This window comes from Pan troglodytes, chromosome 3 (assembly GCF_028858775.2).
Source record: "Pan troglodytes isolate AG18354 chromosome 3, NHGRI_mPanTro3-v2.0_pri, whole genome shotgun sequence".
Lineage (NCBI taxonomy): Eukaryota > Metazoa > Chordata > Mammalia > Primates > Hominidae > Pan > Pan troglodytes.
This window is the reverse complement of record NC_072401.2, coordinates 26,944,725-26,969,886: the sequence shown is the minus strand read 5'-3', so window position 1 is coordinate 26,969,886 and position 25,162 is coordinate 26,944,725. Positions and strand designations below refer to the sequence as shown.

At 44.3% G+C, this 25,162-nt stretch overlaps 1 protein-coding gene across 4 annotated transcripts; it reads left to right on the top strand.

The window, feature by feature from the left end:
- Positions 1-2,957: 2,957 nt before the first annotated feature.
- On the top strand, positions 2,958-24,500 carry CCKAR (cholecystokinin A receptor). 4 transcript variants are annotated; one of them, XM_054683963.2, is made up of 8 exons: positions 3,020-3,309; positions 11,020-11,295; positions 13,843-13,946; positions 14,576-14,782; positions 15,453-15,704; positions 19,034-19,295; positions 21,658-21,785; positions 22,771-24,500. In XM_054683963.2, the coding sequence occupies exons 4-8, from the start codon at positions 14,671-14,673 to the stop codon at positions 23,301-23,303; spliced, it is 1,287 nt and encodes a 428-aa protein (XP_054539938.1). In that variant the 5' UTR covers positions 3,020-3,309; positions 11,020-11,295; positions 13,843-13,946; positions 14,576-14,670; the 3' UTR covers positions 23,304-24,500. The 4 variants fall into 4 exon arrangements, with proteins under 4 accessions (XP_526545.1, XP_054539939.1, XP_054539938.1 ...); XM_054683965.2 differs by having other exon boundaries at positions 3,038-3,309; positions 14,469-14,782; positions 22,771-24,499; XM_526545.8 differs by lacking the exon at positions 11,020-11,295 and having other exon boundaries at positions 2,958-3,309; positions 14,469-14,782.
- Positions 24,501-25,162: the final 662 nt, after the last annotated feature.

The following is a 25,162-nucleotide window of genomic DNA, read 5'->3' as shown; positions in this document are numbered from 1 at the left end:
TATTGATTCTTAACCTATGGTTTATGGTTAGGTTTTAACAAGTTCATGAACTTCTAAAATTGTGCACACATTGAATGTATGTTGGGGTACAAATATCTTTTCTTAGATTCACAATATTGGATTCCAAAGGAAATCTGTCTTAGTCAACTTGGGTTGCTATAAAAAAATACCATAGACTGGATGGCTTATAAACAACAAACATTGATTTCTCACAGTTCTGGAGACCAGGAAGTCCAAGATCAAGGTGCCGGCTGACTCGGGTCTGGTGAGGGCTGCTTCCTGGTTCATAGATAACCGCCATCTTGCTGTGTCCTCATGTAGCAGAAGTGGTAAGAAAGCTCTGTGGGGTCTCTTTTATAAGGGAACTAATCCCATCCAAGAGCACTCCAGCCTCATGATCTAATCATCTCCCAAAGGCCCCACCAGCAAATACCATCACCTTGGGGGTTAGGATTTAACATATGAATATTGGACAACATAAATGTTCAGTCTATAGCAGGATCCAAGACCCCAAAAAAGTCAAGGACAATTTTGGTGGCAAATGTTCCTGTTCTGTTGTGGTCTTAGGAAAGCTATTCAGCCTCTCTGGAAAATGAGGATCATAATAGTACTTACCTCATGGAGTCGGGGTGAGGATTAAGTGTGTCAATGTGTATAAAGCATGCAAAATAGACGTCAATAAATATTAGTTATTAGTATTCCTTTTGTTGTTGCTGCTATTTTAAATAGCTTGGAAAGATCATGCCACTCAAGAGACTTGAATTTTTGAAATGGTTATATCATAAGTAAAATAGAGGGGTAATTCTATCCAGTTTGAAAATCCTACAATTCCAGACTCTTACATCTTCTTCCATATATAAAAATGATAAAATGACATCAATCCTCCCATCTGCTCATTCTTTTACCCCACAAACATTTAGCACATGCTTACAATGCACTAACTATTGCAGAAATAAATGGAGATACAAGTACAGCAAATGTGGTTGACAGTGCACTGCTCTCAAGGAGGGCAGGGCCCATCGTGGTGACAGACCGACCCTGCAGGCACAATGACATCACTGCATTGTAGGTAGGCCCTGAGACTCTGTGCTTGGGGCTGTAACTATTCTGTGATCTGTAAATGCCTGTCGAAGATAAGTTACTTTCAAATCCAAGCTTTTATTACTGACTAGAGTAGAAATAATGTTTTCCTGACATTTCTCCTTTAATTGACTGGTTCATGAAAGGGTTGAAATCAAGTGTTCCATTCTGGCTCTCCCTTCCCAGTAATCAGGCCAGATAAGCATTATGGTGTTTAAACATTTCAAGGCACTTGTGTTTCCAATTGCTTTCACTTTTAAACCAGTTAATGGATTCGGTAGCTGTTACAATCCCAAAATAGCAAGTGGACTTGTGGGTGGATCAGATGCCACTGGGCACAACTCTAAATGGTTCCCGTAAAAGCCACGAAGCTTGTTCCCCATGCCTCTGAGGAATGTGATCCTCAGGGTTTTAGCGACCCAGTGGTGCCCAGCAGCCTCCTCCTGACATGATGGGAACATAATAACAGTGGTATGGAAGGGCACTGGGCTGGCTGAGCTGGGACATAGACCTCCCACCACCACCCCAGGAAGACTCATCCGTCTCTTTGCATCCTCTGATATTCCTGGGGGCTTTAGTCTGTTAATTTCCAGGGGAAAAGGGGGTTTGGATGGGGCAGTGCAGCAGGATAGCAGAGAGATGGAGGGCCACGGTGGGCCTTGGACTAGATTTGAGGGCTGAAGTTGATGGGACTGTTTTCACAGGAGGCTTTCTAGGGTCTAACACAGTGGAGCTCCTTTGGTGCTCAGTCCCCACTGCTGCACATTTGTACGGGAGGATGAGCCACTGCAGGATAGTGTCCTTTTGTGTGAATACATGAAAGATACAGAGACAGTGTCCTTTCCATGGTCCATGGCGTTCTCACGATGAGATCCCAGTGGTTCAAGGTAGAACTTTTCCGCAGTGGGATCCAGGGCAGGGGATAAAGTCAGGGGCGGCATGAGGTAGCAATAGCTAAGAGGGTGACTTGCAGGTGTACATGAGGCCTGCCTTGAGGACTCCCACAAATAAGTGGAGGATGCCTCATGGTGGGGCAGCACGCTGTTGTGTGAGAAATAGGACAGCAGAATAGAACATCTGACGGAGGGTTTGTGCCCGAAAAATGGTGCTTTTTTCCCTCATCTCTCTAGAACTTAGACGGAACTTTCCCTCACATGCACCACCTCATGGGTTCCTAACGCAACCCTGTGAGGTTAATATTATGATCTGCACTTTGTGGAGGAGGAACTGGAAACGCAGAGGGATGAAGGTCAATGGTGGACCCCAACTGAGGTCAGGGCAGTGAAGATGGCCCAATAAAGTGGCACACTGGAGTTCCATATGCTCACTGCGTAGCAGTGCCTCTTGGCTTTCTTCTCTGAGTGGTCCTGGAGAGCCTAAGAAAGAGTGAGAAAATTCTAAGCTAATTCTATATTGGCTTTGTGTTGACTCCCAAATTAAGAGAACCTCCAAATACCTCCCCCAGGGTCTGCCATACATTATGAAATTTTATTCAGAGATTCGTGTACTTGAATCTTAAAGACTCATAAGCCTCCTCCTCAATTGTACTGAAGACCAGACCGGAGTGGGAACCAGTTTTTGGCCTCCATTCCCAACCGACTCTGGAGATTGTTACAGTGAGACTTTGTGCTGTTGGAGTTGGCATCAAGCCTACTTGTGTCTGAGTGCTGATTCTGCTATTATAATCTCTTTGAGACTCGTTTTCCTTATGTGCAAGTGGGAATTATAATACCTACTTTCTAGCGGTTTGGAGAGGAATACTGACCAACACTTACCTTGAGGAGTTACTGTAGTGACATGCAAAGCACAGCTCCTGTCTTCATGGAGCTTCCATCTAGTGTGCAGACAGGTGACCCAACAATCACACAAATTGTGATGAATACTGAGTGTCAACTTGACTGGACGAAGGATATAAAGTATTGATCCTGTGTGTGTCTGTGATGATGTTGCCAAAGGAGATTAACACTTGAGTCAGTGGGCTGGGAAAGGGAGACCCATGCTTAATCTGGGTGGGCACCATCTAATCAGCTGCCAGTGTGGCTAGAATATAAACAGGCAGAAAAATGTGAAAAGGTTAGACTGGCCTAGCCTCCCAGCCTACATCTTTCTCCTGTGCTGGATGCTTCCTGCCTTCGAACATCGGACTCCAAGTTCTTCAGTTTTGGAACTTGGACTGGCTCTCCTTGCTCCTCAGCCTGCAGACGGCCTATTGTGGGACCTTGTGATCATGTGAGTTAATATTTAATAAACTCCCATATATAGATGTATATATATTCCATTAGTTCTGTCCCTCTAGAGAACCCTGACTAATACACAAATACACAAATCAATATTACAAACCACAGTAAGGACTGCTAAAGAAAAGACCAGGGACCTGTGTGGGCAGCCAATGGGGAAACTTGTTTTAGTCTAAGTCCAAAGACAGATTTCCCTGAGGAAGGGCATTGGTGGGTGGGAATTCATGAGGGTAGGACAGTCCAGACGGACAGAAAACACGTGTGATGACTCCAGGTGAGAGGAAGGGAGTGCGTAAGAGCATGGCACGGGGGAGAAGCAAGTCTATAGCACACACAGAAAGGAGATGGGGTGAGGAAGAGTGTAAGGTGAGGCCACAGAGGGAGGCAGGGGCCATCCAGGTCGTTGAGGGACTCACCAGAAAAGTCTGCAAGGTCAAGTAGGGAATGACATTCTGGCTGCTATTTTTAAAACACCACACAGGCTACTGCATGGAGGAGGGACTGGAGGAGTCATAGGGAAAGCGGGGACCTCCAGCAATTCCCCCTGGGAGAGGTGAGGATCACGTGCACTAGGGCAACAGCAGGAGAGATAGACAAAAGTGGAAAAATGAGGCAGAAATTTGTCTTCAACCCATGAAAGGACAAGACCACTTGATTAAGTCCCAGTGAGTGGAATTCGTGGTAAGGGCTGTGGAGGTTGAGAGAAAAAACCCAGCAATGAGGGCTGTAAACTGGAGGAGGCTGCTGGGAGGTGGATTGGAGTTGGGCCCTAAATAATAGTAGACTCTGGGCCGGGTGCAGTGACTCACGCCTGTAATCCCAGCACTTTAGGAGACCAAAGTGGGTGAATCACTTGAGGTAAGGGGTTTGAAACCAGCCTGGCTAATATGACGAAACCCCATCTCTACTAAAAATACAAAAATTAGCCGGGAGTGGTGGCACGCGCCTGCAGTCCCAGCTACTCAGGAGACTGGGCCAGGAGAATTGCTTGAATGCAGGAGGCAGCGGCTGTAGTGAGCTGAGATCGCACCACTGCACTCCAGCCTGGGTGACAGAGAGAGGTGATATTTCAAAACAAGTAAGAATAGTAGACTCTGGGCCAGGTGCAATGACTCATACCTGTAATCCCAGCACTTTGGGAGGCCAAGGTGAAAGGATCACTTGAGGCCTGGAGTCCGAAACCAGCCTGGGCAACATAGTAAGATCTCATCTCTACAAAAATAAAAATAAAGTTAAAAAGGAATAGTCGACTCTGATGAGGTGGTAAGGAATCAGACAGGCACACTGAGCCGGGGAAATATCACCATGTCCCAACCAATGTTGGAAATATCACCAGCGTTGATGCGAAAGCTACCGTGATGTATCCAGACTATATTAATAGCTGTGGAGTAGTGTGAGAAAAAAAGACTAGAAACTAAAATATGCAGACTCTCATTTACAGTGTTTCTGTTCAAATTAGGCTGAGAGAGGCAGAAAATCAATAACAGCATTGGCTTTTTGAAATAAAATCAATTTTTCTTCCTTACATTAATGAAGTTTAAAGGTAAGCAGTTCAGGTCTAGCTAATATACCAATTCTAAGATCGCCAGGGTGGGGTGCAGTGGCTCATGCCTGTAATCCCAGCACTTTGGGAGGCTGAGGCAGGTGGATCACTTGAGGTCAGGAGTTCAAGACTAGCCTGGCCAACATGGTGAAACCCCGTCTCTACTAAAAATACAAAAAAATGAGCCAGGCATGGTGGTGTGTGCCTGTAATCCCAGCTACTCAGGAGGCTGAGGCACGAGAATCACTTGAACCCAGGGGGTGAAGGTTGCAGTGAGCCGAGGTCACGCCACTGCACTCCAGCCTGGGTGACAAAGTGAGACCCTGTCTCAATAAATAAATAAATAAATAAATAAATAAATAAATAAATAAGATTGTCAGGAATCCAGGCTCCTCAAGTGTCTTGTTTCATTCCATCCAACACAGGCACCCATCTCATGGTACAAGATAGCATCTCCAGCTCCAGCGGTCACATCTTCATTCTAGCCAGAGGAAAGATGAAAAGGAAAGAAAAGGGCATGCTCCCTCTTTGTAAAGATGCTTTCCAGAAGCTACATGTTCATTTCTGCCTACCTAAGTTCTGAGTGGTCAGAACTTAGTCACATGGCCCTACCTAGCTGCAAAGGAGGCAGGAAAATATTATTATTAATGCTAGGCAGTTGTGTACCCAATTAAAAATGGGACACCCTATTACTAAGTAAAAAGAGAAGGGAAGGAGTTTCTGCCACACACATACATTGCAGTTTATGACAGTGATTTGCAAATTAAACATCATTCTCAGTTCTTCAGAGCTCGTATCAGGTGATGAGAAAAACATTAAGACTGCAATAACTGCCCTGTCTGGAATGATCTTCTCCAAGACTGTCCTGAGACTCTTTCCCTCAGAAAGGCCTTCTTGATGACCCATCATTCTCCATCCCTAAACCCACTTTGTTTCCCTTCACAGCCCTTTACACTCTCTGGCATAAAACTCTATTCAGTTATTTGTTTATTGTGTGTCCCTCATAGAATGAGAGCTCGGTAAAGGAAGGGAATTTGTTTTGTTTGCCACGGTGAACAGCACCTGCCCCAGTTCCTGCTACAGAGCAGATGTTCAATAAATATTTGTTGATGGTATAAAGAAATGGGCAAAGCACAGAATTCCTAAAAGATGCTCTGGCTTATCTTAGATTTTGGTAAAGAAGAAATGCAACTAGTAAACAAAGGCGGGAAATAGTGAGCATCTCTGAACATAAAAGACCTGCATATTGCCCTTGCACGGTGGCTCACATCTGTAATCCCAGCATTTTGGGAGGTCAAGGTGGGCAGATCACATGATGTCAGGAGTTCAAGACCAGTCTGGCCAAGATGGTGAAACCCTGTCTCTACTAAAAATACCAAAAAAAAAAAAATTAGCTGAGCATGGTGGCGCACGCCTGTAGTTCCAGCTACTCTGGAGGCTGAGGCAGGAGAATCGCTTGAACTCAGGAGGCAGAGGTTGCGGTAAGCCAAGATTGCGCCACTGCACTCCAGCCTGGTGACAGTAAGACTCTGTCTCAAAAAACAAAACAAAACAAAAAAAAATTAGCCAGGCGTGATGGTGGGCACCTGTAATTCCAGCTACTCGGGAGGCTGAGGCAGGACAATTGCTTGAACCTAGGAGGTGGAGGTTGCAGTGAGCAGAGATCCCGCCACTGCACTCTAGCTTGGGTGACAGAGCAGGACTCTGTCTCAAAAAGGACCTGCGCAAATTAAAGCAATCATGAGTACCTTTTTCAATTATTAACAAAATAAAAATGTTAAATTTGGATTTAAGTGTTAAAATGTCCAGTGCTGACAAGAGTATAATAAACTAGAAAGGTGCAGTGGCTCATGCCTCCAATCCCAGCTATTGGGGAGGCTCAGGCAGGAGGATCACTTGAGGCCAGGAGTCTGAGACCAACCTGGGCAACCTAGCAAAACCCTGTCTCCAAAAATATTTTTTAAAAGTGGCCAGGCACATGCCTGTAATTCTAGCTACTCAGGAGGCTCAGCCAGGAGGAGAACTTGAGGCCAGAAGTTTAAGGCTACAGTGAGCTATGAATGCACCACTGCCTTCCAGCTTGGGGAACAGAGGGAGCCCTCATCTCTAAAAAAAATGAAATAAAGTGGGCCAGGCTTAGTGGCTGTAATCCCAGCACTTTGGGAGGCCGAAGCAGATGGATCACTTGAGGTCAGGAGTTCGAGACCAGCCTGGCCAACATGGTGAAACCCCATCTCTACTAAAAGTACAAAAATTAGCCAGGCATGGTGGCAGGTGCCTGTAGTCTCAGCTACTCAGGAGGCTGAGGCAGGAGAATGTCTTGAACCTGGGAGGTGGAGGTTGCAGTGAACTGAGATCGCCCCACTGCACTCCAGCACTCCAGCTTGGGTGACAGGGTGAGACTCCATCTCAAAAAAAAAAAAAAAAAAAAAAAAAAGGAAATAAGCCAGTACTATTAAGTAGCAGCCTTATAAAATAGTATGATTTTTTTTGGAAAGCAGTTGCCCAGGCCTGCCAGGTAACCAGCTCCAGGGGATCATGCACCTTGCGTGGACAACTTTATGAGGTTACATTTGCATTGCATTCAGTGTGAATGCTGTAATTGGGCTGATGGCAGCCCTGAAGTTACCAATGTACATCAAATGTCACAAAAATATGTGTGTATGTGTTCCCTTTTGAAAACAAAAAGCTAACAATAAAACCTAAATATTGACCGGGCGCCCTGGCTCATGCCTGTAATCCCAGCACTTAGGGAGACCGAGGCGGATGGATCATGAGGTCAGGAGTTCGAGACCATCCTGGCCAACATGGTGAAACCCCGTCTCTACTAAAAATACAAAAATTAGCTGGGCGTGGTGGCATGCACCTGTAGTCCCAGCTACTCAGGAGGCTGAGGCAGGAGAATCGCTTGAACCTGGGAGGCAGAAATTGCAGTGAGCCGAGATGGTGCCACTGCACTCCAGCCTGGGCGACATAGTGAGACCCCGTCTCAAAAAAAAAAAAAAGGCCGGGCGCGGTGGCTCACGCCTGTAATCCCAGCACTTTGGGAGGCCGAGGCGGGCGGATCACGAGGTCAGGAGATCGAGACCATCCTGGCTAACACGGTGAAACCCCGTCTCTACTAAAAGTACAAAAAATTAGCCGGGCGTGGTAGCGGGCGCCTGTAGTCCCAGCTACTCGGGAGGCTGAGGCAGGAGAATGGCGTGAACCCGGGAGGCGGAGCTTGCAGTGAGCCGAGATCGCGCCACTGCACTCCAGCCTGGGCGACAGAGCGAGACTCCGTCTCAAAAAAAAAAAAAAAAAAAAAAAAAAAAAACCATGATCATGGAGTAATGTTAAGTGAAGAAAAGACATATGCAAAATAAATATACAAAATATGATGGATGTATATAAAACATTTTTTAAATTCTCCGGATGATAGGGTTATAGATGTTTTTACTTTCTTATCTAAATTTTTTTTAAAAATACATTTTTCCATTATGCTGCAAAAACCATATTTCTCATTTTGAGAGAAAAAATTTATCTTAAAATTACATTTTCAAAAAAATTGGTAAGTAGAATAATTATGGTATATAGAGTATTATTCCAGTTCTCTCTTTTTTTAAGAATGTATTTAGAGGAAAAGGCTGAATGGATAATCACCAAACCATTAACAAAGGTTATCTTGAGACAGTGGTATCAGAGTTGGTTTTAATGTTCCTATCAATATATTTTTTGCTCGTTATTATCATTTATTGAGCCCCTATGACATGCAAAGTGCTCTCCTGGGTGCTTCACACACACACATTGTGAGAAGTAAGGTCCCAGCTGCCTCTGAGGTGTGCGTTCTCGCTGCAAATCCATTTTACAGGTGAGGAAATGGAGACTCAGAGAGGCAAAACTGCTTGCCCAAAGCCCAGCTCCAGTTTGCTAAGTGACATCTCCAAGTAGACACAGTACTGGCTTTCCTCTGTTCAAAGAGAAGGGATCTATTCATCAGCAAAGGTCTACTATGCTTTTTCCAAGGAGGGCAGCCGTGGGGGAAGAACTTGAAAGGGTGGTTGCAAGCTGCCCTCTATGGGCACCAGGGGTGCGCGAGAGCCTCAGTGCATTAACTTTTCCCAGAGCAACCAAGCTTGGCCAGCGTGCAATGAGGAAGAGAAGTCCCAGTCAGCCAGTTCCAGAAGGCTGAGAAGGCTAGAAGGAGGAAAACAGAAAAACCCTAGCAAGTGGCACTCTGAGTGAGTTTGGGAATAGAGTGAGGAATGAGGAATTCAGGGAATGACAATCTGAGCAGCAGAGTGTACGGAGAAACTGCAGAGAGGCGAGAGAATTTTAAGAAATGTCAGGCTGCCATATGAATTGAGTCTCCCATAACATGAAATTGCCTGTTCACTACCTCTGAGTGTCTGAGTTTCTCTGAAAGTGGCACCACATTGAGAATGAATCATGTAGGGCCCCAAAATATATTTGTGTTATATTTATACCTATTTTTCTTTATTATTTATTTATTTATTTATTTGAGATGGATTTTCACTCTTGTTGCCCAGGCTGGAGTGCAATGGCGCGATCTTGGCTCACTGCAACCTCCACCTCCCTGGTGCAAGTGATTCTTCTGCCTCAGCCTCCCGAGTAGCTGAGATTACAGGCCTGTGCCACCACACCTGACTAATTTTGTATTTTTAGTAGAGACAGGGTTTCTCCATGTTGGTCAGGCTGGTCTCGAACCCCCAACCTCAGGTGATCCACCTGCCTCAGCCTCCCAAAGTGCCGGGATTACAGGTGTGAGCCACTGCACCCAGCCATTATTTTTCTTTATTTTTAAAAAATTTGCAATTAGCATGTGATTAATGTCATCATGAGGGGGAAAGTACATATAAATCCTTTAGGTGTTTTAGAACAATTGTTTCTTAACATGGAGAATAGCTTGGAGAACAGTTAATAATTTTATCATCCAGGAACCCATGGAGATTGCTCATGTCTTTTCCTTCCAGGGCAGGGTTTGACATAGAAGAGAGTCCCCAATACTGAAAGAGTTTTGTGGACTGCAGGAGGCACGTGGGCTTATGCCCTGTGTGTCTGTGTGTGTCTCAGAGAGAGGGGAGGCATTTATGCCATTCCAATTCAATTTAGTCCATTTGTATCAATTCACCTGGAACTGTGCCTAATCACAGGTTAGGTCTCCAAGGTGAGAAGGCATTTCCACTTTGCCCAGCTACTCATCTTCTGTGTCCCACAGAGGGCAGCCATTTTATGAGGACAGAAATTCCATCCACTTGGCTCACAAAATCCCTAGCACCAAATACAGCACCTGGCACTTATGATGCACTCGCTATAATGTATGTTGAGGAATGAAACAAGGGCTGACACTCTGGAAGTGCATCAACTTTTCCCTTGAAAGTGCATTGGAATCTTTCACTGCAATTCTCTTTTGTTAGTTGAACTCTTAGGTCATATGGTGTATTAGTCTGTTTTCATGCGCTAATAAAGATATACCCAAGACTGGGTAATTTATAAAGAAAAGAGGTTTAATGGACTCACAGTTCCACATGGCTGGGGAGTCCTCACAATCATGGTGGAAGGCGAATGAGGGGCAAAGTCACATCTTACATGGCAGCAGGCAAGACAGAGCATGCGCAAGGTAACTCCCCTTTATAAAAACATTAGCTCTCATGAGACTTATTCACTATCACAAGAACAGCAACGGAAAGACCCATTCTCATGATTCAATTACCTCCCATCCAGTCCCTCCCACCACAAGTGGGAATTATGGGAGCTACAATTCAAAATGAGATTTGGGTGGGGACACAGACAAAGCATATCACATGGGCTCACAAATTCAAAGTAAAAAATCCAGAGATGGCCAGAAAAGGAATCAATGGAATAGAATTATCAATTGGTGTAATAAGCAATGAAATATTGGCTCCTCTAATTTTTACTGTTTATTCGTTCATATTTACAAAGCACATACTATATGCCAGATATTGTGGTAGGGTATTGAAGATATTAATACAAGCCCTTAATATGGCCATGAAAATGAGATAAATAGAGCATCCCTAGAATTAATCTTACCCATTAATAATAACAAATAGTATCCAGCACTATGTTCCAGGCATTGTTCTGAGTTGTCTCCATGTATTGTTTTATTTATAGTAGCATTATTTTATCTCTATTTTACAGATGAGCAAGCTGAGACTCAGAAAGGTTAAGTAATTTCTTTGTTCATGCTTCCCAGCCAACCAGGGGTGAAGATCAGGCTTCAATTTCTGCCTTCTGATAGCTCCCCTCACCCTCTTAATGGTTCCCAGGGAGTTTCCCCACAAGTGATCCTGAGATCACAGGTCTCCAAATCCCCAGGGATGCTGGATAAAAATGCAGATTTCCAGGCTCGGGGCTGAGGATCAGAATCTCCAGGAGGAAAGTCTGGAAATCACCATTTTTAAACCACTAACCCAGGTAATTCAGTTGTGCAGTAAAGTTTGTACAAAATAGCACTCAAATATGCTGCCATCCCCCCAACCATGAGTTGACAAAATCACTAGCATCCACCACATCTCCCACTCTCACTTCCTGCCAACCAATGAGCAGGAGGAAGAAACAGAATAGGAAAAAGGGAAAGGGAAAGGGAAGGGAAGGGAAAGGAGAAACTTGTCCCAAATTGGGCTCCATTTTGGTTCAGGGCAGGTCAATGCCCAGGCTTCTGCTCTTCTGGTTCTTGGACTTACAGAACCACTGTCCCCCCAGCTTTTGAAGCAGCTGCTGATGGGCCTGACGAGCCTCAGCAGGAGGCACCCTGAATGGCTGGTGATGTCTGCCCAGCTGGAGCAATTGAAGCAGCAGCCAAAACTCTGGATGCTCATCCCTTCCCACATCAGAACACAGCTGCTCTGGGTCATCGCCCAGTGAGCAGGGTCCATCATCTGTAGACAGGGAAGATTCAGACAAAAGGACTCATAGCAGGAAGGAGGAAGAGAGACGAGAGCCCTGGCTCCAAACAGGCTACATGATGCTAGAATAGGGAAGGAAAGCTCCATGCCATGGGAAGTGGTGTGAGGATGGGGTCTGCAGGGTCCTCGAGGGGAAATCCACCACTGGTTCTCACCAGCAAAGCATGTGGCCACTGTGAGTCCCAGCCTTCTCATTTGTAAAAGGAAAATAGCCATTATCGTAGGAAGGCTATGAATACTGCTGCCTGTGATTTATTGAACATTTTTTGTATGTCAGACACTGCATTGAGTCAATCGTTCAATCTTCATAACAAATATCTATTAAATCATTCTGATCCCCATTTGACAGATGGAAATGAGTCTTAGGTTAAGAAACTTGCCCAGGCTGGGCGCAGTGGCTCACACCTGTAATCCCAGCCCTTTGGGAGGCCGAGGCGATTGGATAACTTGAGGTCAGCAATTTGAGACCAGCCGGGCCAATTTGGTAAAACCGTCTCTACTAAAAATGCAAAAATTAGCTGGTTCTGGTGGTGCATACCTGTAATTCCAGCTACTTGGGAGGCTGAGGCACGACAATTGCTTGCGATTGGGAGGTGGAGTTTGCAGTGAGCCTAGCTCATGCCACTGCACTCCAGCCTGGGCAACAGAGCAAGACTCTGTCTCAGAAAAAAAAAAAAACAGAAAGGAAGAAGAAAGAAGGAAGGAAGGATGGAAGGAAGGAAGGAAAAGAAAGAAAGAAAGAGAGAGAAAGAAAGGAGGGAGGGAGGGAAGAAAGGAAAGAAAGAGAGAGAGAAAGAAAGGAGGAAAGGAGGGAAGAAAGGAAAGAAAGAGAGAGAGAAAGAAAGGAGGAAGGGAGGGAAGAAAGGAAAGGAAGGAAGGAAGGAAAGAAGGAAGGAAGGAAGGAAACTAATTTGCCCAGTATTTCCTAGCAGGTAATCAGTGAAGCCAGGATTTGATCCCAAGTCTGTCTGATGCCAAAGCCTGTCCTCCCAATAACATCCACAGCTTCTCCAGTGTCCCTTCCCCTTCTTGTTTCTGTGACTAAATGCCCCAAACCATGTGGTCTTCATGGTTTCAAAGAAAAGAGGCACCACTGTGTTTCCAGCCCCACACTGACAGTAAAAATGCGTTAGTTCCTCTGTGTCTGGCAGAGACTCAGCAAGATGTAGCATGCAGCTCTGCCAGTGGAAGCATTGTCAGTACACAAGGAGCCCCACGGGTATCTAGCAAATGGACCAAGTCTCAGCACAGCCAAGCAGGGCGTCAGAAACGCAGGTTTCACAGCCATTGTCGTCTGCTTTCCAAACGGTCTGAACTTAGGACATAATCTGTGCAATGGAGGTTGAAGGGCTTTCCAGCACCACAGAGCTTCATGGAACACCCAGGACCCTGAGATGGCCCCCCTCTCTGATCTCACGTCCTGCTGTTTGCCTCTCACTCACTCCTACTTCTATCTATTTGTACCTCAATGGGGCCACACTCATTCCCACCTCAGGGCCTTTGCACTTGCTGTTACCTCTGCTAAAAATACTCCTCCTTTTGCCTGGGAGAAGCTGTCCCGGGATCTTCTCAAGACTTTGTCCTTCTTGTGGTTCAGTCTCAGATCACAGTCCCCTCCTTAAGAGACCTCTCCTGACTACCCCTTCTAAATCAGCAGCCCCAGGCCAGGTGCAGTGGCTCACGCCTGTAATGCCAACACTCAGAGGCCAAGGCAGGAGGATTGCTTGAGCTCAGGAGCTTGAGACCAGCCTGGGCAACATAGCGAGACCTCCTCTCTGCTAAAACTAAAAAAATCAGCTGGGCTTAGTGGTGTGTGCCTGTAGTCCCAGCTACTCAGGAGGCTAAGGTAGGAGGATTGCTTGAGCCAGGGAGCAAGGCTGCAGTGAGCCATGATCGCGCCACTCCACTGCAGCCTGGGGAACAGAGCAAGACCCTGTCCCCGCCCCCCAAAAAATCAGCCCCTAATCTGTTTGTATACATCACATCTCCCTACTTTACTTCCTTTGTAGTACTTACTACCTGAAATAATTCTTCTCATTATTTGCTGACATGCTAGAAAAGTGCCTGGCAAATGATTGACTCTCAATGAAGATGTGCTGAACGCAAGACTTCATGAATGAAGAGGAAATCTTACTAACATCTTTTGTAATAAGGACCCAGGTACCTATGTTCAAAAGTGTCTCAATCCTAGTTAACAAGGGCAGAGACCACGAGAAACAACACTGTGTTTAGTAGCAACTTAACAACGAGCCAGCAGTTCTGTCCACGCAGACACCACCGGGCATGGTTCCAAAGCTAAAAAGGCATTAATTGCTTTTCTATAAGGAGGTAGAACACAGTCCCTCCGTGTTCTTTAGGCCTGATGGTCTGCATTATCGGATCTGTTACCGTGTTAATTGTTCCTGTCTCACACAGCCGGTTTGGGCTTTCTTCTGCATACGTCTGGGATGGTGACGGGTTCCTATATAGAGGAGTACTGGGGAAGCCTCTGTGTGTGTGTGTGTGTGTCCGTGCATATGTACACATGTGTGTAAAAAGCAGCCACACTCTGAGAATGGTTAACGGGTAGCCAGGCTGTCTGTACTCAGGGCCCTAAGACTGGCCCAGGAAAGGGCTGGGGGAGGTGGGGCGGGGTGAAGGTGGAGCAGGCTTGGCTTGTGCTCACTGCCTTTTCCACAACAGGAGTACAAATGCTTGCCCAGCTGGAGTGAGTGAACTCAAGTCGCCTTTAGGAATGGCTGAAAAAGCCCACACCTGGAAATCACTCCCTCCCTGCTCCTCCACGGCAGGTTGCATCTGGGAGACGCTTCGGTCATTAGAGGAATGAGCCGGGAGTGAGCAATTCACCAGCTCTCCAGCACTTGGTGGAAAGCAGCAGGCAAGGATGGATGTGGTTGACAGCCTTCTTGTGAATGGAAGCAACATCACTCCTCCCTGCGAACTCGGGCTCGAAAATGAGACGCTTTTCTGCTTGGATCAGCCCCGTCCTTCCAAAGGTAAGTGTCGGAAGCTGTTATTTTAATTCAGGAAACTATTGAGTTGTGGGAGAAATCAGCAAAGGCAAGGCTGATAAAAAATATATATAACCAAGTCATTGTGAGACAAGGCTAGATAAAGTCATATGTTCAGAAGTTTGGAGAAGAGATTAAAAAGCAGAATAGAGTCAAATATTCTTATTGTCCCCCATGGGAGAGTTGGGCATTCATGAATAGGACTTGGGGGAACAAAAGCAGGGGAGGAAAAGCTGAGTGAAGCAAGAGGGACTACAAGTGTCAAAGCCTGAACTTACAAGCACAGCAGAAAAGGTGTTGTCACCATGCAGCTGTTTTCTTTTCTTGGGGGGAAACCCAGCATGAAGTGATTAAAGTGAAATAATGCTTAGCAGCCAGGAAAGAAAGTGATCACTGTTCACTTGAGGAGCTTTGTTCTTAAGAAAAAGTGGTTCCCTGAGTGATCCTTTAACAAACCAACCTTCTAAAAAGAAAATAATTCAGTCTCTGCTTTCCTCAATTTGTTTCCGCAAAATGTTGCCAGGACAGGAATGGTGGGTCCAGTGATGTACACCCCGGTGGGGGAAAATCGGCAGGAATTCACCCTTGGCTTCGGTTTTAGCATTCTGCTCTCATCACCTCCATCCCTCCGTCTTGCTCCTGTTACTCTCTGCAGAGTGGCAGCCAGCGGTGCAGATTCTCTTGTACTCCTTGATATTCCTGCTCAGCGTGCTGGGAAACACGCTGGTCATCACCGTGCTGATTCGGAACAAGCGGATGCGGACGGTCACCAACATCTTCCTCCTCTCCCTGGCTGTCAGCGACCTCATGCTCTGTCTCTTCTGCATGCCGTTCAACCTCATCCCCAATCTGCTCAAGGATTTCATCTTCGGGAGCGCCGTTTGCAAGACCACCACCTACTTCATGGGTAAGTTGCTGCTGGTGACTCTTTCTGGAGCTTGCCCCAGACCCCACTCAGCCCCAGACCTTCCCAAACCTCTGACAATCACAGCAAAGGAGCCCTGCTGAGGGCTGAATCACAGAACATCAGGCTGTGCATGGCTGTGTGCACGGACATGGGTGCTGGCTTGACAGTCATCCTTATACGTTCCCCACAAGTCGGTCCCCATCATCCATGTCGGAGGTCAGTTTCTAAGAGTGAAATAAATTGATAGGAAAACACAGGGGCAGTTGATTTTGCTTGCTTCTATTTGAAGGGAAGAGGGACTTGCTTGCTTCTGTTTGAAGTCAGAAGTGACTTTAAGCTGCTCTATCCCTTTCTGGAAGCTGTTGACTGTGTCCTGATCTATACACAACTTGAGTCCTGGCTTCTAGGGAGGGTGAGCATGATGGAGGAGGGTTCTTTGCAGTTGTTCCTTTTGTTTTCTTAGGGAACAGGGGCCATTTGAAAACCAGTTCTATCACAGTTTCAGATTCTCTTCTCAGGATTCACTTCCCAGCCTGTTCTCCCCAAAGCTGGGGCCATCTCTGGAAGAAAGAGAGAGAGAGAGAGGTCTCTGCCCCTAGATGAGGAGTTGAATTTGCTCCTGGGGGCTATGGGGTCGCTAAGCTGACCCTGATTGGCTGAGATATATAGCTCTTTGCCTATGCCAAACAAAAATGATGATAATGAAAATCATAAGAGCTAAATTTTTTTAGTGCTTTTATGCACCCGATGTGGTACTAAGTGCTTTGCCTTCCATGATCTTACCTTATCTCCCAACCACTCTATGAAGTGAATGCAATGATTCTTCCTTGTCTCACTAAGGAGGAAACAGAGGCACAGAGAGGTCCATAATGTGCCTAAAACCACACAGATGGTAAGCAACAGAGCTGAGATTTGAGTCCAGATTAGTAGCCACACAATGGTGAGCATGATACCTCAGTTTGCCAACTGCTGTGGTTCTCTTAAAGTTGAACAAAAACACATTTCTTGGTCCCCTCTGGGTGCCAGATTGCCTAGTCCCTTGCCCTTTCTGAGAATTAGTTGGGAGAAGGGCAGAGATGGGAAATAAGAAGGGAGTTATTTTTTGTTCTGACCTAAGCCTTGCAGAATATGCAGAACTGAGTTAGGCTAGGGCAGTCTTCAATGACCAGAAAGCCTTATAAGTCTTCATTTTTCCCAGTTGAGGAAGTGGGATTCCACACTGACAAAATGATGGTGAATTACTGACCCTCGTGCCACCAAAAACCAAGAATGTGTCAATCCATGTCCAAGTCCTCTGAAAAAAAAAAAAGACAAAACTTACAAAGGAAAAAGATCGTTGTTAAATAATGAAGCAATAATAATAACTAGCACTGTAGACATCCGAGGCCCATCCATATATATCTTATGGTAATACTATTTGGGAACCTTAACCAGAGAATGTGAACCGAGATTTTAAATGAGTGTTTTCATGGTGGCAAAACATTGTGAGTGCCACAGAGTTGTTCAGTTTGAAATGAGGTTAATTTTATGTTATGTAAATTTCAACTGCATAAAAAATATTTTATTGGGCAAAAGAAAAGCAACATCATTCTGAAAGTATTTGCAATACCATAATAATTTTGTTGGATTTTTAATTCCAATAATTTAGGCTCTTCTCTTAATTTTGCAGTCTCCTCAATACTAATAATTAACATTCATTAGGTCCTAATTTGTAGCAAAAAGAAAAAGAATGCTTGCCTGCCAGTGAGTTTATAGTTGTTGATGATCCATTATGCAGAACTGAGTCTTAGAGAGTTTTGGGCCGTACTCTTCACTCTAAATGTCATCAACTCTTTAGAGTAAAATCCAGTAAAACACAGCAAATCCTATCCCCAGAACATGAGTTTTTAGTTAATGGTTTGGGGGTCATAGACTTTTTTAAGACTCTAAGGAAAGCTAGAGCTAGGCTCCCTAGAAAAATGACATTTTTGGATATAGTTTCAGAGAATTAGTTTATATCCATAAGAATAAGGAGAATCTAAGGACCCAGTTTCAGGACCTCTGCTCCCAAATTTATATTAATTCTGAGGTTTAAGAAATCTTGGTAAGAGATATTCAGAAGAATTGACAGAATTTATAGCAGAAGGACTCTACAGGGAATTTTAAGGGAATAATAGGACATTTTAATAAGTATACATATACAAATACAAAAATAATGGAAGTTAAGCTTTTTGGGCAATGCTGAAGCACATGATTTTGTTCATTTTTTATTTTAATTTTTTTTCCATAGGCCATCTAAGACCAAGAAGTACATGATTTATTTTATTTTATTTTTGAGATGGAGTGCCGCTCTGTCGCCCAGGCTGGGGTGCAGTGGTGTGATCTTGGCTCACTACAACCTTGGCCTCCCAGATTCCAGCGATTCTTCTGCCTCAGCCTTCCAAGTACCTGGGATTACAGGCACATGCAGCCATGCCTGGTTAATTTTTGTATTTGTAGTAAAGATGGGGTTTCACCATGTTGGCCAGGCTGGTCTCAAGCTCCTGACCTCAAGTGATCTGCCTGCCTCGGACTCCCAAAGCGTTGGTATTACAGGCATCAGCCACTGCACCCAGCCAAGAAATACATGATTTTAAATGAGGTGCATTTAATATCTTCCTCACTGTAATGGTGATGCTTGCTCATTCTACAAAATACAGAAAAACAAAAACAATAAGACAAGAGACTTTAGTCCCCAACCCAGAGAAACCTTTAGTTACTGTATGGGGCATTTTCCCTCGTCTTTTTTACTACTTATTTTTTCAACAAGCTGCATTTTGAAATATAGATTGTTTCACTATTAAGAACAGTATGTACTCAAAATTTTTAGAAAAAACCTTCATGCCTCCGGCTCACATCACAGTGACCTTTCAGGGTCACAGAGCCCTTGAGAATCTCGGGTTTTAAAAATCATTTTAACTATGCAGACCATACTCAAAATTACAGCTTGTCTTCAGATTTTAGAGAAACCTCTTCTGTGGGGGCAAGAATGAATTTCATCCCCTTGGTTATTAATTAATGAGCACCTTGAGCCTAAGCAGGTGTTAGGTGATAATCAAAGCTCAATAAACTTATTAAAAATTGGCAATGAGATGTATTTACAAATCCATTTTTTTAACTGCCTTAAACCCTTTCTGGAACAAAGCTGAGAATAAATCATCTTTTAAAAATATACATACACAATATTTCTTTACCTTCCAAGCGTTTTCCTTTGATATCAAACCTGTGCAGATCAGATATATTCAAGCTAATGTGCAAATAAACTTTGGATTTCAGAGTCAACATAACCGGCTTCTTTGTTCCTTTCCCAGGCACCTCTGTGAGTGTATCTACCTTTAATCTGGTAGCCATATCTCTAGAGAGATATGGTGCGATTTGCAAACCCTTACAGTCCCGGGTCTGGCAGACAAAATCCCATGCTTTGAAGGTGATTGCTGCTACCTGGTGCCTTTCCTTTACCATCATGACTCCGTACCCCATTTATAGCAACTTGGTGCCTTTTACCAAAAATAACAACCAGACCGCGAATATGTGCCGCTTTCTACTGCCAAATGATGTTATGCAGCAGTCCTGGTAAGGTTGCATTGTTTATTTTTAAAAATACAACTTGATGTAATTTTGCAATATTATGAAAAACTGAGATGCCTTGCCCAGAGTGGTTGGGGGATCAGTTTCCTGGAGACGTTTTGAGAAGGTCTTTCTAGCCTCGTTCTAGGATAATCACGATAGCAAACACTTAGCTGGCGAGCTCTGTTTTAAATGCCATGCATATATTCATTCAGTCAATCCTCTGAAAACACTCTAAGATAGGTATTATTATTATTGTGTCCGTTTTGCAGTTGAGGAAACTGAGACTTGGAAAGGTTAAGTTTCCCAATTCACAAACTTAAGGAAGAGGCAGAGGCTCTGTGCTTAATCATTATGCAGTATGCTTCTAAATGCTGTAGTGGAGGGTTAGGCTGATTAAGTGTAGAGCTATGATTTTCTTTCTTTTTCTTTCTTTCTTTCTTTTTTTTTTTTTTTTGAGACGGAATTTTGCTCTTGTTGCCCAGGCTGGAGTGCAATGGTGTGAACTCAGCTCACCACAACCTCGACCTCCCAGGTTCAAGCAATTCTCCTGCCTCAGCCTCCTGAGTAGCTGGGATTACAGGCATGCGCCACCATGCCTGGCTAATTTTTTTGTATTTTTATTAGAGGTGGGGTTTCTCCATGTTGGTCAGGCTGGTTTTGAACTCCTGACCTCAGGTTATCCACCCACCTCGACCTCCCAAAGTACTGGGATTACAGGCATGAGCCACTGCGCCCGGCCTTCTTTTATTTAATAAAATCTTTACTTTAAAATAGAGATTGGGTCTCACTATATTGCCTAGGCTGGTCTTGAATTCTTAGGCTCAAGTGATCCTCCCGCCTTGGCCTCCCAAAGTGCTGGAATTACAGGCATGAGCCACTGCACCTGGCAATGATTTTCTAAAGAATTAAGACAGAGCAGGGAATGAGTCCCAAATCCCACATGGTTTTTCTTAGAGCTGCAGCAGCTCCCGTACTTACCCAGAGCATTTTACCAGAAATAAAAACGCAAGATTCTAATACTGGTTCCTTTGCTTACTAACTGCACACCTTGGGCAAATTCACATAAGCTCTCTGAACGTCAGGTTCCTTATCTCTATAAGGAGTTCACAGTGTGGATATTTTAAAAATCTACCTCATTGGGTGGCTGTAAGATACCAAGGAGAATATGTTCATAAAAATGTCATTATAAAAAAGGCTACACAAATTGCAGGGTATTATATTTACCAATTCCAGGGATGTTTTAGAAGCAGGGAACTAGACATTGAGTAACAGCCCCAAACTGAGATCATCTCTGCTTTTTTTGCTTTCCTCCTTTCATTTCAACCAAGTAGCACACACACAAAGGAATTACGTTGCAAATGAGAGGAATATTTCCAAGGCTTGAAAAGGAATCTTATCAAGACATGTCAAATTGAAGTGAGAAATGGCCCAGCCACCATGAGCCTCTGACAATTTTATGGCCTAATCGTGTAACCTCACACATGCCAGACTGCAGAAGTGATTTAGGGGCCAGACTCATAAAGAAGGGGGCTGTGATTCTTCAGGAATCAAAGATGTTTAGAAAAAGCATAGCTCTACCCAACCAGGCACTAGAATGATGATGCCACTATGCTAGCCTCACAGGGTCATGGAGAATGGACGCCCACGTAAATGTTTGAGCTGCGTATGGGTTGGAAACAGCCAGAATGGCATGTTTTGTAAGACCCAGAAGGTTTTCCATTGTCCCCACCTAAGCATTTGATTACTCTGTTGTTTGGCAAATGGTATACCGTGATGCTTAAAAGCATAGCTTCTAGGTTCTGGAATCATATTTTGGGGGTTCAAATTCCACCTCTGCTACCAGCTGTGTGACTTTGGACAAATTATTTAATCTCTTTAAGTCTCAGTTTCCTCCTCTCTGCTGTAGGTATTAAGACAATAGCACCTACCTCAATGGTTATTATGAGAGTTAAATGTAGTGATGTATGTAAAATGCTTAGCCTCTATGTAGCACATAGAAATCCTCGATGTATGTAAGTAATTTTTAAGGGTTTTTAAAACAGCTTTATTGAAATGCTATTCACATACTCTCATTTTTTAAAGCTTACATTCTTTTTAATACATAGACTTCTTTCAAGCACAGAATTACGCCAAACTTTTCCAATTAAACTAGTCCTTCATCAGAGACTTCATCTAAAAAAAGAAAAGAAGTAAACAACTTATAATGACTGAATCTCCAGACATGAAGTTGCCAAGGATATTAAATACTAGTAATTAATGTGTTTGCTCAGGCCAGTAAAAATAAACATAAACCCTATTCATTCCTTCCCATTTGAGTTTGAAGGCCTAAAGTTGCTGGTTATTGGATTTCTTTTGATTTCATTAGGCACACATTCCTGTTACTCATCCTCTTTCTTATTCCTGGAATTGTGATGATGGTGGCATATGGATTAATCTCTTTGGAACTCTACCAGGGAATAAAATTTGAGGCTAGCCAGAAGAAGTCTGCTAAAGGTAACTATCTTGTAGCTGTGTGTTTATGCCAAATGAGCACAAAAGCTTGTTTTCTATCATTTAAATAGATATACCCAGAGTGTACGTAAAGTTTGTTGGAAAAGTTTTTAAGTATTCTTATGATACTCTGTGTCAAGAAGCACAGTCATGGGCCCAGTATTTCATTTTCTTATCTGTAAAATGGGGAAATCATTCCTTTCAAAAGCATTCTGAGTGGAATAAAGTAACCCACATATAACCCAATAACAAGCCAAGGCCTTTTCTGTGCCAGCTGTTCTGTAGTGCTGTATTCAAACAGACCCCTTTCCATAACCAGAGCTACTTGTAATTCCAGCCTGTTTTGTGTCTCTCCAAAGGTACTGGAAGGGATTTGATTCCTAACCCACGGCCGGCTTTTTGTTGTCTCCTCCTCATCCTCTCTCCTTTTTATTTTCACCCTGCAGTGGCCACAAAGCCTCACTCTTTCTCCATTCATTACAATCCACTGTCCATGAAAATTGACCTTGACACCCTTGTTGACATAGCTTTTCCCTTCTCACTCCATGCCCTAACTCAGCTCTCTACTACATAGATAACTGAGTCTCTCTAGCTTCTTCGGTTTTCATGGGATTTTTTCTTCTTATCCAGATTCCTTATCATAAAAGCAATCTGGAATCTTACCCAGCAAGCAGGAACCTTCCCTCTGGGGAGCTAATGAAGGAAAGGAGAAGAGTGTGAATATTCATTCTTTAATAATTTTTTTCTTGTAACCTACATACATAAGATGTTGTTTTTATTATATATTTTATCCATTTTAAGCAGCATTTCATTGAAGGGAAGAACTAGTATAGATCAATTCTTACCCGTATCAGTGTAAGGCCAGGTTGTCTGCCATTTCTCGGTTCCTGTTTGGTTTGGACTTCTTGATGGAGGGGAGTGGGAGCTCCATGCCTTCTACCGGGCATGACCCATCCCCAACAATGAGTGATGTCTCTTGCCCACCCAGAAAGGAAACCTAGCACCACCAGCAGCGGCAAATATGAGGACAGCGATGGGTGTTACCTGCAAAAGACCAGGCCCCCGAGGAAGCTGGAGCTCCGGCAGCTGTCCACCGGCAGCAGCAGCAGGGCCAACCGCATCCGGAGCAACAGCTCCGCAGCCAACCTGATGGCCAAGAAAAGGGTGATCCGCATGCTCATCGTCATCGTGGTCCTCTTCTTCCTGTGCTGGATGCCCATCTTCAGCGCCAACGCCTGGCGGGCCTACGACACCGCCTCCGCAGAGCGCCGCCTCTCAGGAACCCCCATTTCCTTCATCCTCCTCCTGTCCTACACCTCCTCCTGCGTCAACCCCATCATCTACTGCTTCATGAACAAACGCTTCCGCCTCGGCTTCATGGCCACCTTCCCCTGCTGCCCCAATCCTGGTCCCCCAGGGGCGAGGGGAGAGGTGGGGGAGGAGGAGGAAGGCAGGACCACAGGAGCCTCTCTGTCCAGGTTCTCGTACAGCCATATGAGTGCCTCGGCGCCACCCCAGTGAGATGTCCCCTGACCCTCCACTGCAGAAGGAAGGCAGGGAGGAGGCAGAGAAGAAAGAACGGAAGAGGAGATCAGGAAGAGAAGGAAGCAGAGGTGATGGAGAAGGAAGGCTCCATCTCCAGTGGGAACTCTTCAAGGTCTGCTTTTCATCCTTCATCTGGATTCCAGAGCACTGCTCCAGTGGGGCCATGATTGGTTTCTAGGCAGTTCAAAGCAGGATATGTTAAGTAACACTCACCATCAGAAAATCCTCAGCAGGCCAGGGACGGGAGTCCAGCAGGGCTCATACTGCAAATGGAGTTGCCAAGCACATGTTCAAAACGGAGATGTGGGGCCTACTGAGCTTTCAAACCTTCTAGAACATCCAAGGTGGGCTCTCACTCCTCCTGTGACACATTTCCATGCTCTGCTTTTTCTGCTCATGCAGAATTGTGGCGGTTGCTCTGCCTGCAGGGAGCCCATCACCCTATCATGTATCCGCTGTAGCCTTCCACCTCATTGTGACCACAAAGGGAACAGGAAGCAAACCCTGTCTGGCCATTTTGTCCCGGGTACGACAGCAGCCTGATTTCTTCATCTTCAGGTTGGCCAAGAACATTCGGAATCATAAGCTAGTTGTCATCAGAATAGCATAAGCAATGTCTGAAAGATGGAAGTTTGAACTTAATACTTACTTCTTTTCTTTTCTTTTCTTTTCTTTTTTTTTTTTGAGACTGGGTCTGGCTCTGTCACCCAGGCTGAAATGCAGTGGTGCCATCTCAGCTTATTGCAAACTCTGCCTCCTGGGCTCAGGTGATCCTCCCACCTCAGCCTCCATAGTAGCTGGGATTACAGGCATGTGCTACCATCTGGCTAGCTGTTTGTTTGTTTGTTTGTTTGTTTGTCTGTAGTTTGTTTTGTAAAGATGGGGTTTCACTATGTTGCCCAGGCTGGTCTCAAACTCCTGGGCTCAAGTGATCCTCCCACCTTGGCCTCCCAAAGTGCTCGGATTATAGGCATGACCCACCACACCCAGCCTTGAATTTAGCATTTCTAAAGAGAAAAGAGTACAAGGCAAATAGCTGGATGGAATGCTATCTTACTTTAAGGAATGTTAAGTGGCAGAAGGTGCATGGGAATATTTTTTCTATTTTAATGATATATATTACTTAATTTCTCCTTTATATGGTGATATTAAACCTCACGACTTCTTTGCCTCAACTCAATTTCTCATATTCATCTATATTTCCGTCTTCCCGGAAAAGATCTCCAGGAACAAAGGAGCATTGTAAGTTACATCTACCTGGCCAAAGGTAGAAACACGTATAATCAGGCCCAGAATTAAAACCGGCATACTTGGACTCAGTTAACAAATAGCTTTTGAATGTCAAAGCTGTCCATGCCTTTAAATGCAATCTATATGCTTGCTAATAATTTGCTAATTTTATGTATACATGTAAACCAAACATAAATTATGTTCTTTACATATAAATATACTCTTTGGTGTTCTTTAGAAAAAAGAATGGTTATTGGATATAGGAATTCAGCTAGTATTATAATTTTACATTCCTTCATGACAAAATTTCATGCGAACTTCATTTATTAGCAGAATTAGTGTTGAAATATCTCTCCTCTAATTTAGAAATCTCAAATAAGATACAAGCTGTACGTTCAGACACCAGGAAGTGCAGTTCTAGAATAGTGTGTATCAGTTCAGTCTACCAAGACTTCTTTCTCACTTTTTTTAGAGCAACACTGTCCTGTCTGCTTACACACATTAATGTGAACATATTTGACAAAAGCAAGTTTGCCTGCTAGTGTGGGAAGCAAACAGGAAACAAACAAACAAAACCACTGTTCATAGTTTCATGCCTCTAGGCA

Excerpts from the sequence above, each read along its gene's own strand:
- CCKAR (XM_526545.8), top strand. The coding sequence starts at position 14,671 with ATGGATGTGGTTGACAGCCTTCTTGTGAATGGAAGCAACATCACTCCT. Across the intron at positions 19,296-21,657 it reads GATGTTATGCAGCAGTCCTG|GCACACATTCCTGTTACTCA; the intron begins GTAAGGTTGCAT and ends TGATTTCATTAG. Across the intron at positions 21,786-22,770 it reads CCAGAAGAAGTCTGCTAAAG|AAAGGAAACCTAGCACCACC; the intron begins GTAACTATCTTG and ends TTGCCCACCCAG.